General features: G+C 40.4%; 1 protein-coding gene across 1 annotated transcript; it reads right to left on the reverse strand.

The window, feature by feature from the left end:
• Positions 1-1509: 1509 nt before the first annotated feature.
• On the reverse strand, positions 1510-11427 carry tox4a (TOX high mobility group box family member 4 a). The gene is given in 12 exon segments (XM_034182853.1): positions 1510-1621; positions 3371-3513; positions 4213-4881; positions 6110-6162; positions 6165-6189; positions 6406-6744; positions 8902-9147; positions 10496-10743; positions 10746-10794; positions 10889-10954; positions 11026-11093; positions 11096-11427. Coding segments are annotated over 12 exon segments (2001 nt in total). The 5' UTR covers positions 11133-11427; the 3' UTR covers positions 1510-1563.
• Positions 11428-15582: the final 4155 nt, after the last annotated feature.

Consider the following 15582-nt stretch of genomic DNA (forward strand, 5'->3'; position numbering starts at 1 on the left):
TCATAGAAAAGTAGTTGTGTTAAGTCCAATTTACATTGTTTAAGCAGTTTTTTTGTTTGTTTTTTTTGGTACCAAACAGCCCAATGATGTCCCACAGGGAGGTGAACACAATAACTCTATGCAAGACATAAAAGACAGAAAATGAGGCAAATCATAGGGTTAAACAATGATTGTTTATTAAGAAAACAAAGTATAGGAACAAACTTTTGTTTTTATAAAAAGTAGCAATGAAATGTTTTACAAAATGAAGACAACCATTCATCCTAGAAGGCCACTGTCAGTGTAAAAGGGAAGCAAACTATTTAACTCAAACTATAGCCTCTTTTTTCCTTCGTGGGGAAAAAAAATAAACCTGAAATGAGACATTTATTCTTGAAATGAAAACAAGAACGGATCAAAAATCTTTTCATGTATAAAATACATACATATGAGGATAAGGATTGTACCACTACAAAAAATAACTTTCCCAGATTTTTCCAAAATAACTTATAGAACAAAAAATATATGAATAGCTGTGTGAGTTTTAATTAAAGAAAGTAGCTGCCTTTAACGTCCCTGGAGCCTGACTGAAAATGATGTACATACACAGTCATGCCTGTCTACAGTGACAACAACCTGCATCCATAACACAACACAACACGTTTGTCCAAATTTAGTGCCAATCAGCAATACTGCCTATTTTCTTGAAATAACATCTACAGACCTGCCAACATTACATATTTTGTCAAGGAACAATTACAGTGTTTGCTGGTTAAGCTGCAATGAAGTCTTCAAAGTCATTTTAATTTTTCTATTTGAAAATTGTTTTAATATAAGACATGTTCCACCATTAACTTTTTTGTCAATGATTTCAAGACATTTGTTTACTCTTACAAAGAGGGCTAAGAGTGAAAGGAAAAGATGCAAATGAGCTTGATTACTTTCAGCACTTGTGCATTGGTATAAATAATTCTGAGCTGCTTTCCTGTGTAAAAAAAAAAAAAAAAAATCCAAATGTAAAGGTGCCTTGACATGTGCAAGAATTTGATCCCCGCGCTGCTGCGCAACTCGTGCCAATGCGACCCACTCTGTCCTGCTGGACGCCGCACTATATAAAAAAAACATCACTTCGTAGCTGATGACGCATTTGCTCTCAGAATTTGGCTGATGAAACCATTAACTCGTCACTCCCAGAATAACAGAGAAGCTATCTGGAGCTGCAGATTGTCTCGTGCGCATCATGTAGTGGAGAACGCATATGGAATCTTCACACAATTAATGCGTGCCAAACGTTTTGAACATTTCAGAATTTTCTTTGCGCACTGGCATGCAGCCACGCACTGTTCACACACAGTTTACAATAGTTTACGGCGAGTTTACGCAACATTGCGTGTCAGTGCCAAAACAGTTGGCAGGTCTGCATCTATTCTTAACATGTACACAGCAGTTAATCCACTGTGGATCATCAGTATGTGTTATGCTTGTGGAATGGGGTGATGCTGCTTCAAACCTTTTCTGTCCATTTTTTAACTCGGGTACTTGTGAAACAAGTATCTTCTGTGCCTGGCGGGCAGCAGGTGCTTGTTATTCAACTGTTCCCACTGTCTGATTCCTGATGGAGCACCAGGTCTGGAATACGTCCCTGTAAACAGAAAATAAAGTTCAGAAACGTTATGAAATGTGCACATGAAGGTTAATTTGTATCCAATATTCAACAACTGTGCACCAATGTTTATGTGCAATTGTTCTCTGGGAGCTACAGTTGTATGCAAAACTTTGGGCACCCCTGATAATTTTCATGATTTTCCTTTATAAATCATTGGTTGTCTGGATCAGAAATTTCAGTTAAATATATCATAGCAAACAAACACACTATGTGAGAAGTGAAATGAAGTTTCTAGTATTTACAGAAAGTGTGCAATAATTATTTAAACAAATTGGGCAGGTGCATACATTTGGGCACGCTTGTCGTTTTATTGATTTGAATACATTTAGCACTAATTACTGGAACAGAAAATTGGTTGGTAAGCTCACTGAGCCTTGACCTCCTTACACAGCTGATCCAATCATGAGAAAGGGTATTTAAGGTGGCCATTTGCAGATATTTCTTCTCTTTGCAGCTCTTCTAAAGAGTGGCAACATGGGAGCCTCTAAACAACTCTCAAATGACCTGAAAACAAAGACTGTTCAACATCATGGTTTAGGGGAAGCTATTTCAGAGATTTCAGCTGTTAGATTCCTTTGTAAGGAACATAGTGAGGAAATGAAGGCCACAGACACAGTACTAGTTAAGGCCTGAAGTGGCAGGCCAAGAAAAATCTCAGATAAGCTGAAGCGAAGGATGGTGAGAACAGTCAGTCAACCCACAGACCTGCTCCAAATACCTACAGCATGATCTTGCTGCAGATAGTGTCTCTGTGCATCCTTCAACTATACAGCGAACTTTGCACAAAGAGATACTGTATGATGTTCTAATGCAGAGGAAGCTTTTTCTGCGTACACGCCACAAACAGGGTCACTTGAGGTATGGTAAAGCACATTTGGACAAGCCAGCTTGATTTTGGAATAAGATGCTATGGACTGATGAAACTAAAATCGAGTTATTTGGACATAACAAGGGGCAGTATGCATGGTTGAAAAAAAAAACAGCATTCCAAGAAAAACACTTGCTACCAAAGTAAAATTTGGAGGTGGTTCCATCATGCTGTGTGGCCAGTGAATGTACTGGGAATCTTGTCAAAGTTGAGGTAACTCGTTACCTCAACTTTCAACTTTGAGAAAAATGTTCATGAATCATTGACAAAGAGTTGTAACAGGGCTGGATCTTTCAACAAGACAACAACCCTAAACACTGCTCAAAATCTACTAAGGCATTCATGCAAAAGAATAAGTACAACGTCCTGGAATGGCCATCTCAGTCCCCAGACCTGGATATTATTGAAAATCTGTCGTGTGATTTTAAGCGGGCTGTCCATGCTCGGAAACCAACAAACCTGAGATGTTTTGTAAAGAAGAATGGTCCAAAATAGTCAACCAGAATCCAGACTCTCACTGGAAGCTATAGGAAGCGTTTAGAGGCTGTTATTTCTGCAAAGGGAGGATCTACTAAATATTGATGTATTTTTTCTGTTGGGTGCCCAAATTTATGCACCTGCCTAATTTTGTTTAAAGAATCATTGCACTTTCTGTAAATCCTATAAACTTCATTTCACTTCTCAAATACCACTGTGTTTGTCTGCTATATGATATATTTAACTGAAATTGCTGATCCAAACAACCAATGATTTATAAAGGAAAATCATGGACATCATCAGAGGTACCCAAACTTTTACATACAACTGTATTTATGTTATGGTCCTAAAAGGTCTCTCTTTCAGTTTTATTCACAAACCTGCAGTGAGTGGCCACACATTCATTGCTGCAGTACTCTCTGTCCCAGTCTTCACTCTCCACTGCTGGTTTGTTGCAGCCGGCTCTTACACAGACCCGCTTCATAGTGCTCGTTTCCCATGACTCAGTCACTTCCATGACGTCCTGAAAAAGGAGGGGGGCAGTGGTTTGGATGTTCATGACATCAGCATGCTCATGTTTAATCACTAAACTTCTAATTCTACTGTTTTAATAATGGTCAATTAATCGCAACTGAACGACATGAACGCGCAGCTGCATTCCTTAAACTTGCTAAGTTGAGGGAATCGCATTCAAAACAAGTCATCATGACACAAAATCACACTCCAAAATAAAAATAAATTGAGTTGTTAGAGGTTAAATGATGACAAATGGCACACCGAGTTGTACATTTCATGTCCCAATTTGGTGGCATGTCAATTTGCACAATGTTTCGTGTTGTGGTGCAACAATAAACTGAAAAAACGCAGTATTTTACTTGTACAAAACCACTGGTTTTGTACCGTTCAAATGCTGTGAGGTTTGTAACATCGACCATGAATTGTACTCTCACGGTTAGATGTTTATGTTAATGTGATTGTATGAAACACAATGCAAAAACTTCAGGATAAACTCCCATGTACGTGCAGCTTCCGCATTTCAACATTTCAAGTGAAACTGACCTGACAGGATGTACCGTGAGGTGTATCGTTTACCCTTAGTTTGTTTGCACATGTATCCCCATTTGGCAAAGGTGAGTAAAACTTATTTTTATGCAGTCTGCAACTAAGCTTGTGACACATAAATCGTGTCACAAGTTTCATGTACAGCTTTCAAAATATTTACCTCGTCTGAGTCCACCACCTCGGTAACCTCGTCCTCATCCTGATTCCCCGCCATGTGCAGCGCCGTAGTGGATGTGGGCGGGACAGGTGTAGCTCCAGGAGATGAAACACCAGTTGTAGTACTGACAATAACTGGCAGAGCCTCGCTGCTCTGCAAGGAGGCAGGAACAATTTTTATCTGGAGAGGGGGTGGTGGTGCAGCCATGAGGGACACAGGGAGGCCTGGGGTGGTGCTTCCCTCACGTGGCTTCGCCTGTAAAGGTGGCGGAGCTGGTGCCATCTGCTGGAGCCGTGGTGGAAGCGGTGCATTCTGCATTTGCTGCAGTGGAGGAGGCTGCCGCGAAACACCAGCAACGATAAATGTAGGATGCAAGGCCCGGATTCCTGCAGGCAGCATGGTCACCAGCTGCCCCCCAGCCTGCAGCATGTGCTTTGGGATTATGATCTTTGTGATGGTTTGGGCTGGCTGAACTCCAACAGCTTTGTTCAGCCCCACCTGGGAACTTGTGGTCATCTCGGGGACATCCAGTGTGATGTTGGACGCGCAAATGTTTGTGATGGTGTTTTCATCAAGGTTGATTGTTGGATGGATGACCTGGTGGCCAGCAAATGGAACAGGAGCAGATGGAGGAGGTGTTGAAGAAGCAGCATCCAACTCCTCACTGGTTGACTGGGATGAGATAAAACCAATTCATTAGCAATAAAAACATAAAAGAAAAATTGAAAATCCCCCAACAGAGCAACTAAAAAGATAGAACACACACCTCAGTAAAGGTAAACTCTTTAATCTCTCAATTCTTATTAATATAAATGCACATTTATAGACATGGTGATCATTTATTTAAACTCTGACATGCTAATGGTGGACAAAATAAAAATAACTCAATGCAAGATGAATTCAAGGGGTTCAATAAAAAAAAAATTGCGTTATGCTTTTGAGAATTAAAGCCATTTTATACACTGTCCCTCCATTTTCAGAGGCCATAAGTAATTGGACAAACCAAGTATTTAACACAATCACTTTTACGGCCAGTTTTCTTTACACGAGTCAGGGGATTACCTCATGAACATTTCCAAGTCGCTGAATACGTCTTAAGACTTAATTTACATTAATCCTTAAGTACAGTAATACAAGCAGTATGCTGCTGTATGGTCAAGCTGATAGGAGTAGACGACTCAGTTCTGGGAGCGAGGTCTCTCTGGAGGATCCTTGGGCACCACTCAAATGACTTTGTGTCAACTAAGCAGTAACTTAGGGAACTTAAATAAGGCACACAATTTGTATCACAAGGAAACAACTGTAACATTGTGGCCATGTGGTGCAGTCCACTGACCATGATCCAGTCCGCAGGTCCACTGCTAAGGACTCCAGCAACTCAAAATGACCAAAGGAAACCCCACACAGCACCTGGCTGTGGCAGATAAATGGCTACATTCAGGAGGTGGCGGTGGTGGTGGGGTTGGTTGTGTGCCTGGGTGTTCGCCAACCACATCCCACTTAATGGCCGGCAGCCAGTGCAGTTCTGTAGCATCTTGATGTGGCAATACATGGTATCAGCACATCCTTCCAGACTGAACTTCAACCTAATGGTGTAAAAATCTGAATTTCTCTCTTTGAGGTAATGATGGTTTCTATTAAATCACACAACATGTCACTTGACCAACACATCTGTATGTGTCTGAGAATCCTCTAGCTTTGACCAATGATGCACACGTGCCCAAACAATTTAATGGCATCTACTCAAGGTGTAAAAGCTTTTAATTATCTTCTGTGCAAATTGGGTTGATTAATATTTGAACCGTTCTTCTATAAACCAGCCAACAAATGTGTGCAAAAGCATAACCTCCTTGGTGGAAACAACAAACTGGAATTCCTTTGAAACACAATATGCTCTTACCTGTGAGAGCTGGTTGGCTTTATAAGTTGCCAGTGCTTTCAAATACTCCTTTTAGCCACTTTTGTCTTCTTCTTGTACACCTGTATTAGACAACAAGTGTGTTCACAGCAAATACATGTGAAGCAATTAGTCATCTTCAGCTCAAGAGTGGACTATACTACAGTGGACAGGCTGCCAAAATTTTCTTAGGGGGAAGTAGTAACCCTGCCAACAATTTTACATATCCTCAGGATTATAAATGAAATTTTCCCTCTCCCACAACACCTTTGTGTTTGTACAACCACATGCACATATACCTGTTTCTGTTCATCAGCTAAGCTGTCCCACATGGAAGCCACAATCTTTGACACCTCCCCAAAAGAGGCATTGGGGTTTTGGCCCTTAATGGCAGCCTGAGTGTCTCGAAAGAACAAGGCGTACGCGGACACAGGCTTCTGTGGCTCATTGGGGTCTTTCTTCTTCCTTCCTTTCTTTGCACTTGCTGGAGCAGGCAATGATGCCAACATGACCGGTTTGTCCTCATCCTTCATGGGTGCAGCCACACAGACAGAGGACTGGGGGAACTGGTGGGAGGACACCTGAGTGAGGACAGATGATGAGGACACAGACACGGGAGAGTCTACCAGCACGCTCCTCTGAGCAGACGTGCCGGTCGGATGGAGGGGACAGAACATATTATCTTCAGTATTTTCAACAAAACATGCAATCAAAAACAAACCTCAATAGGAGGTGAGAGTATGTTTAAAGCTGTTCCAACACATACACAGAGTGTGCAAACTGATTTTTAGAGTTTTTCATGGGTGGCCTCTAAGGGTGATAAAGGATCATCATAGATCCTTTCCCTCAATTCTCTGTATGTAATAAAGCCACTATCTCTTTGCTTGGATGAGCAGAACAGTCTGCAAACGTTTGCCACTTTGCACTTGAATGTCATTGTTGGGACACTAATTAAGTGTTTGAAATGACAGATGTGCTGCTCCAATTACACATTTGCATGAACAGATTCAGCTGCATACGTGTACACAGTCTGTGTGCCAGATTACAATGTGAGGCGCTGCCTGGAGAAAGAATGCAATTAGTCATCATATAGTTCGCTACCTTTCAAAGAATTATACTGCTTGTTGATCATCCACCAGTCACATTTCTTTAATCCCTGCAACAGTTTCTGGCGTGATTCCCCCCCCAAAAAGAAACTACAGATCTGCATGCAACCTCACAAAATGATACTCCCTCACTCTGCCATTCATTTTTCTCCTTCCTGCTTATCATCATCATGCTTACGTTAGATATATCTGCTGATATATACACAAAAAATGGCAATGCTTCCGAACATTTCATTACCAAACTCTTGTGACCTGTACATGTTCCTGGGTAAGAGGGCAATGGGCCAAAGGTCCACTCATCATAAAAACAACAGGCCTTTTCCGCCAACATGAGTCAACTATTCATGCACGACCTGTCTCGGCACCTGTTGTAAGTAAATTATAATATTTATGTAGGTTATTGTTTAACAAATCACTGTTATCAGCTCCGTAAGTCTGCACTACCAGAAAACGACACTGATGTGCACTATTAATGATCTCAAAGAGAATTATTGTGTATTTTAAAGTGAAGCAGTGTGTTTTGTATTTTTTTCTTTAATACACAGCACTGTGTGTATTAAATACTGGCTGCTCGCTCCACATCACAAACTGTGAGAGGAAGAGCACACTTTTTAGTGAATCCAGGCTTGACCACATTGCAAACAATGCTGTTGGAACACCCTCCACTGGACAAAATATGTAATTACACCATTTCCAAGCATTTTCTGCATCACTAATTCAGGAAGAGTTTTCAAATTAGCAAAAATAACACAGATACTGATATGTTTGTGAAAGGCTCATGTTGGCCAATATGTTTGTTATATAATAACCAACAATGATAGTAAGGATAAACTTCGTCAATGCACTGACACAATTAAATAGGTCATTTGCATTTAACAGTCAAAATTTTTAGCTGAATGAGTACTATAGGATGTGACATATTCGACATATTAATATAGTACTAAAACTACTAATCATAAAATAATAAAGGATTATTAACTGAGCGAGAGGTATGTACGGGGAAATATCAGACCGTGGCGTTGACAGCATGGACCATGCTGTGCTGGGTCCCTGCGAAAAACCCGAATATGCTGCTGACGGTGTTGGGCTTGTTCACTTTCTTCACCTCCATGAAGAATTTGCTAACAGATGATCCTGTTAGCTGGTCAGCTATCTGTGTGTTTTGTCCAATGCTGTTTAGATATTTATGGAGTACGTTCATGTCCGACTTGGTTTTTCTAATCGCATTTTTAGCTATCTGGTTTGTAAAGAAAATATGACTTGCGGACCGATTGTCATGGAAACCAGTCCGGATATGGGAAAGTATCCAACCGGCAATCAGGCAATCACAGTGCACGTAGTGTCGCAGCCATATAGTAATCTATTTTATCTCACCTTTCAAATAACCATTATAAATAATATAGAAAGTAATTTGTTTCATCTTTCCCCCAACCATTACAACATATTTAACATCAACATGCCAGCACAAGGCATTGCACGTATGACACCCTCAACCAGTCTTTGAAGATATGAGTTCTCTGTGTTGTGTTTGAGTTAGGTGTGAATCATGTCATGTTAGGTGTGAGTTTTGTATGAAAAATCTGATCAAAAGGCTTCCATGGGTTTTTTTTTTTCCTGCACGTCCATGAGTTACCACACTATGTGCATGCTAGCAAGCCCTTAAGTACTTCCAATAGTGTAAACCCTCACCTTGAAATCATCCATGTCCTCATCGTGCAGGGAGCCAGCTGGAGATGGTGTGGCTGACAGCGGCTGCTCAGGTGCTGCTACCTGAGGCACAACGCTTTCACCAGAGTGTCCCAGTGCCAGCTCTGATCGGTGAACAGCGGCCAGCTGACTGCTTCCCAAAAGAACATGGCTGATATTATCAAGCTGGACGTCAACTGTCATGGGGGAGGAGCTGATAAAATGTGACCCACTGGAATTGCCAAGTTCCTGTAGGAAGAAGAAGGAAGAACAATATGAGACAAAATGATGCCTACTTATTCATTTATTTTCTGCAGCTTATCCGGGTCACGGTGGCAGCGGTAGAAGCAGGCTCTGCCCAACTTCCCTATCCTTGGCCTAGTCCTGTCATGCTTCTCAATGTTTTCCAGTGCCCAAAATGATGTCTTCTAATGTCTTGTTTTGTCCCCAACCCTGAGATATTCATTTTACTGCCAGACAGCAGTAAAGAAACTAGTAAAATAAACCAGAAAGTATTGACATGTAAGAAGCTAAAATCAGACAAGTGTTATTGTTTTACTTAAAATGATTTATCAAAATAGTGGTCAATTCACTGAAGTCAATTATTAAATGAAGTGGCTATTGACACAGTACTGTATTCCTTTTTCACAAAGCTATTCATAGGCATCCATAAATGCCTTCCATGATTTTTGCAAGATAAAGAGGAACATCTTGGTGTTGAACCTATAGAGCAGGCAATGGACAAAATTCAAGCTCAAAACCTAAGGGTTAGGGGTTGTGCATTAGGGCTGTTCATGTTATATAGTGAAAAAATAAAACTTGTGAGAGACTTCAGGCCACATGTTGTTTTTGTTCCACTTGGGGTTTATAGGTGTAGACCAAATTTGAACTCAATCAGATAAGATTTAGAGGTCCCCCAGACTGACACATTTTCCTCTCCCTCCAGTGGCAAGGTAACATCACCCTAACGGGAGAAGACTCTGATGCTATTATTTTTCTTTTACAGGTACATGTGATGGCGTCTAATTGCAAAACATGTTGGTTGATTGGTAACCCAGAGGAGAACATTGTTGGAATTACTGGATTACTACATTGCTTGTTTGGGGAAAATTGTTGCTGTGTGGGGGACCCCTAAACAATACCTGTAACAATAAATTTGGCACATCTTTATTTTATTAGTGGAACAAGAACAACATGTGGCCCAAAAGATTTTTTAACATTTGGCATTTTGAACAGGTCTATTGGCATGAATCTTGACATGAGGCAGTTTAAATAGCAATGGGTGCCCCATTAATAGTAACTTACGGTTTGCATTGGCATCAAAATCATTGGCCGTTGTTGAATTGATTATCACTGCAGCTGTATTTGACAGTTCAGTAAGCTGATTTTTTTCTGCACAAAATTTCTAAATTAAATTTTTGGACCTGGAGTAGAGTAGACAAAGTCACAGTGGAGAACGATAATTTACCTGATGAATTTGGTTGGTTAGCGTTCTCTACAGTAGCACATGGAAGACTAGTGAAACAGGGTGACATGAAGAACATACGAAGAAGGAACACAAAAGATGACTGACTTAGTCACTTCGCTTAAGAGTTACCAGTGCAGAAGAGCTCAGTAACGTTGCTCCACCAGCATGGTTCACCACTGCACCGCTCAGTTGATCGATTATTTGAGACCCAGTGTTCACAAAGGTGGAAGCAAAAGATGGGTCACTGACTTCAGGTACCAGGTTGCTGACCATACAATGAGAGCCTGAAGATCCCGCCATACCATCAGAACCATTGGACAGGTCAAAGTGGGACATTGCATCATTGATGTTTAAAGCAGAATCTGGATCAAGTGAGATGGCGGAATCTCAAAAACTTCATCTCCGAGACTGGGGGTATGGAATGTCTGCTGTGTGGAGATAAGAAATGCAAGATGATGGTTATGTGGACAAGAAATGCACCTTTTCCTCAATAATCAGTAAATTGATGAACAGTTGTCTCACCGACGCAGACAGAAATGAGTGTCCCTCTCCACTAATGGTCATGTAACCGTCACTGGCCACTGCGAACTGATTAACAGTCAGATCCGTTAAATCAACAGACACAACAAATCGGCTCCTCTCGCTGCAGCTCAGCTTACCTTATGTTCCTCCTCAGCGTATTCACTGAATGTTTGTGGATCCAAAAATTCCGGCTCAACATTTTGGGACAACTACCGGACAACTCAGAGTAGAAATTAAGGTCCATTATATAAGAAGATAATCTGAGTAGTTAAAGGAAAAGTCTGCGAAACGGCGTTACTTGTTCTCTGCCCATTTAGCGGCTAATTAGCTAATCAGTCGCTCGAGATGAAGCAATGTATACAAATGAGTTCATTTAACTAAGGTAGCTCGGGGAAAGATAAGATGAAGATACTTTTTAAGTTATTTATTTTTATAATGATCCACAATACAAAACTTAACAGGAACAACAAAACAGCTAACATCCACGTTAGCCTCTAGCCCGGCAGCGCATGTGTTCTTCTTCGTTGGTGTTGGCGGCACAGCTCGTGGTGTATTACTGCCGCCTTCTGGATAGAATTTCTTCTTGCTATTTTTGCTGTCTATGACTGATGTTTGAGTGTGAAACCTAATACCTTGTGGAGTACAACGATATTATGACCCCTTTAATCTGAGTTTTTACCTGGTTACATGTTGAAGAGGACCTTTAACCACTGTATTTAACTGAAAACCCGAGACATCAGACCACTTGGTTGGAGTGGAATTGTTTACTTCTGTTAAAAACCATTTAACTGACAACCCAAGACATCAACCTCCTGGTTGAAGCAGAATTGTTTACTTATGTTAATAACTGTGAACCCAAACATCAACATGTGAACAGCAAAACTATTACCTTAGGTCACACAACCATGTGTCCGTTTAATGAGAAGAAGGAATGAAGACCAGTGGAGTCAGATCTCAAGTTTAAGATGACCTCATCAGATAGACCTCCATCCGAGGTTTTAATAACAGGCTGAATCAAACGGCATACAAAACACAGAACTCTGCGGGTCCCTGAGCGGTATCTGTCTCTCAACCACCCGACTGGTGTTCTAGCAGGCAGATAAGAGCGAACTGGCCTCGAACCTCCTCTTTTTTTTCTTTTTTTTTTTGGGACCTGCTGAAGACCAGCACTGTATGGACAGAAGACCACCAAATCATCTGCATACATCAGGTGATTAATTATGTGGTCACCAACCATACATCCTGTTTACAACTGTTTAACAGCTTTGACAGTTCATCCATATACAACCCCTGGCAAAAATTATGGAATCACCGGCCTCGGAGGATGTTCATTCAGTTGTTTAATTTTGTAGAAAAAAAAAGCAGATCACAGACATGACACAAAACTAAAGTCATTTCAAATGGCAACTTTCTGGCTTTAAGAAACACTATAAGAAATCAAGAAAAAAATTGTGGCAGTCAGTAACGGTTACTTTTTTAGACCAAGCAGAGGAAAAAAATATGGACTCACTCAATTCTGAGGAATAAATTATGGAATCACCCTGTAAATTTTCATCCCCAAAACTAACACCTGCATCAAATCAGATCTGCTCGTTAGTCTGCATCTAAAAAGGAGTGATCACACCTTGGAGAGCTGTTGCACCAAGTGGACTGACATGAATCATGGCTCCAACACGAGAGATGTCAATTGAAACAAAGGAGAGGATTATCAAACTCTTAAAAGAGGGTAAATCATCACGCAATGTTGCAAAAGATGTTGGTTGTTCACAGTCAGCTGTGTCTAAACTCTGGACCAAAGACAAACAACAAAGGAAGGTTGTTAAAGGCAAACATACTGGCAGACCAAGGAAGACATCAAAGAGTCAAGACAGAAAACAAAGCAATATGTGGGTGATTCTTTAATTACGGCACTATTGGCCTTGTAAATGTAATTTCCACCACACCATTGCCTTACAATATAAAGCGCCTTGGGGCAACTGTTTGTTGTGATTTGGCGCTATATACATGTGCTCTGATGTCACTGTTTATCTCCATAGAAACTACCCAAACAATCTTTCATACAAACTGTTTAAAGGGACATTACAGTGTTGTGGTGGAAATTACGGCAATAGTGTGGGACAACTACATTTTGTTTAAAAAAATCACAACAGTTGTATGACATTGAATACCCCAATTATGTTTGATTATATTACTGATATTTTATTCAGAGATATTTTAATACATTAGAAAATGTTTCTTTACCATTCATTTTATCATTGAAGATCAAAGTCTGGGTGTGGGACAAGCACAAAACAGCAATATTTGCATATAATGATGCTGAAAAGGTGAAAAAGTCATCATAGACTACTAGAACAAATTTCTTAACACACTTTCATTGTAAAGATAACTATAAAAGTGTGAAATTCCCCTTTTTTCTGTTTTTCATACAATATGATCAAAGGACATAATAAGTGCCCGTAGTCTAAGAATCACCCATGTGTCAAAAATTGAAAATGCACAACAAAACAAATGAGGAACGAATGGGAGGAAACTGAGTCAACGTCTGTGACCGAACTGTAAGAAACCGCCTAAAGGAAAGGGATTTACATACAGAAAAGCTATCATTAACACCCTAAACAGAAAAAAAAAACAAGGTTACAATGGGCTAAGGAAAAGCAATCGTGGACTGTGGATGACTGGATGAAAGTCATATTCAGTGATGAATCTCGAATCTGCATTGGGCAAGGTGATGATGCTGGAACTTTTGTTTGGTGCCTTTCCATGAGATTTATAAAGATGACTGCCTGAAGAGAACATATAAATTTCCACAGTCATTGATGATATGGGGCTGCATGTCAGGTAAAGGCACTGGGGAGATGGCTGTCATTACAGCATCAATAAATGCCACAAGTTTACGTTGATATTTTGGACACTTTTCTTATCCCATCAATTGAAAGGCTGTTTGGGGATGATGAATCATTTTTCAAGATGATAATGCATCTTGCCATGGAGCAAAAACTGGTGAAAACATTCCTTGCAAAAAGACACATAGGGTCAATGTCATGGCCTGCAAATAGTCCCAGATCTTAATCCAATTGAAAATCTTTGGTGGAAGTTGAAGAAAATGGTCCATGACAACGGCTCCAACCTGCAAGCTGATCTGGCAACAGCAATCACAGAAAGTTGGAGCCAAACTGATGAAGAGTACTGTTTGTCACTCATTAAGTCCATGCCTCAGAGACTGCAAGCTGTTATAAAACCAGAGGTGGTGCAACAAAATACTAGTGATGTGTTGGAGCGTTCTTTTGTTTTCATGATTCCATATTTTTTCCTCAGAATTGAGTGATTCCATATTTTTTTTCACTCTGCTTGGTCTAAAAAAGTAACCGTTACTGACTGCCAGTGTCATTGTCTGTGATCTGCTTTTTTCTACAAATTAAACAACTGAATGAACATCTTCCGAGGCCGGTGATTCCATAATTTTTGCCAGGGGTTGTAGATGTTAAAGAGGTAAGGGGACAATACACTTCCCTGCCTGACTCCATTAACAACGATTAAATGCATCAGACATAGTGTTACCCCATTTCACATACATTGACTAACCTTTATCTGTCTGCAACTTTCACAATCCGCAGTCAGCCAGACCCTGAGATTGAAACTGCTGACTGATTAAAAGAGGAAACATCTGCTTCTAACCTTCAGCGCGCCTTAGATTTTCCACATTTCTCGCTGCCTAACAACCCATGGCAACACTTTCACAAGGTTATATGAGAATCCAGCAATTCCTAATGAATATATAGAAATCAGATAAAAGCACTTATAAACTAATTCAAACAACACACATCATATTAAATAAACAACTAACATTAGCGTAGTTAATATAAAAGCATAATATATCTTTCATGTCTTATTGAGAATGTGCGCTGGTGCCACATTAGCCCCACTATGGAACTGTCTTTGATCCTGGATGGCAACCACTAGGCAGAAATGTGTACATAACAACAATTTATTGTCGCAACCACGAATTTCTGAAAATCAGAACAAGGTGGAGTGCTATCTGATTAGGATACCAATATATACTGTGATGTGCAGTTCTGTTGTCTAACCTGTATTTTACCATTTAATGGAAGCTTGTTTGATTGGTTCCCATGTCCCAAACTATGTCATGATCAGCAAAATGGGTTTTGGCACGTCATAAGTATGTTACTTTTGTTACCAAACAACTGTCATGCAATCTTGCAAAAAGTTGCACCATCTGCACAAACAGCTGCAGGGAGTCTGTGATACAGCATGTGTCCTACCCTTAATGTAATGTCCACATCAGCAATAAGAAAGCAGACTGTTTCAATGACAGAACGTGATGAGCTAAAAACTCTTTCTCTCAAAACGTCAGAGATAAGAAATCCTTCTCCGAACACACGTCTCCAAGTGTAAAGGCAGAAAATTTTAGAAAGGAGGGTGCCCACTCCACCAAAGGAGTGGTCAGAGGTCTGTGAGTGAGGAGACTGCAATCTGGCTGCAGCCTGTTGAAGAGTGCTTTCTGTAAAGAACATGACAGTCATCCATGAAATAACAAATGTGTCACACATCATTAAGCAAATCTTGGATACCCGGAGCATGACCAGCTCCGTGCAAATTGGCATAAGTAACAAGAAAGCACCGTTTTTAATATGGCTACTGGAATTAGTTACAGTAACCCTTTATACCCATTCACG

Source organism: Thalassophryne amazonica, chromosome 12 (genome assembly GCF_902500255.1).
Source record: "Thalassophryne amazonica chromosome 12, fThaAma1.1, whole genome shotgun sequence".
NCBI lineage: Eukaryota > Metazoa > Chordata > Actinopteri > Batrachoidiformes > Batrachoididae > Thalassophryne > Thalassophryne amazonica.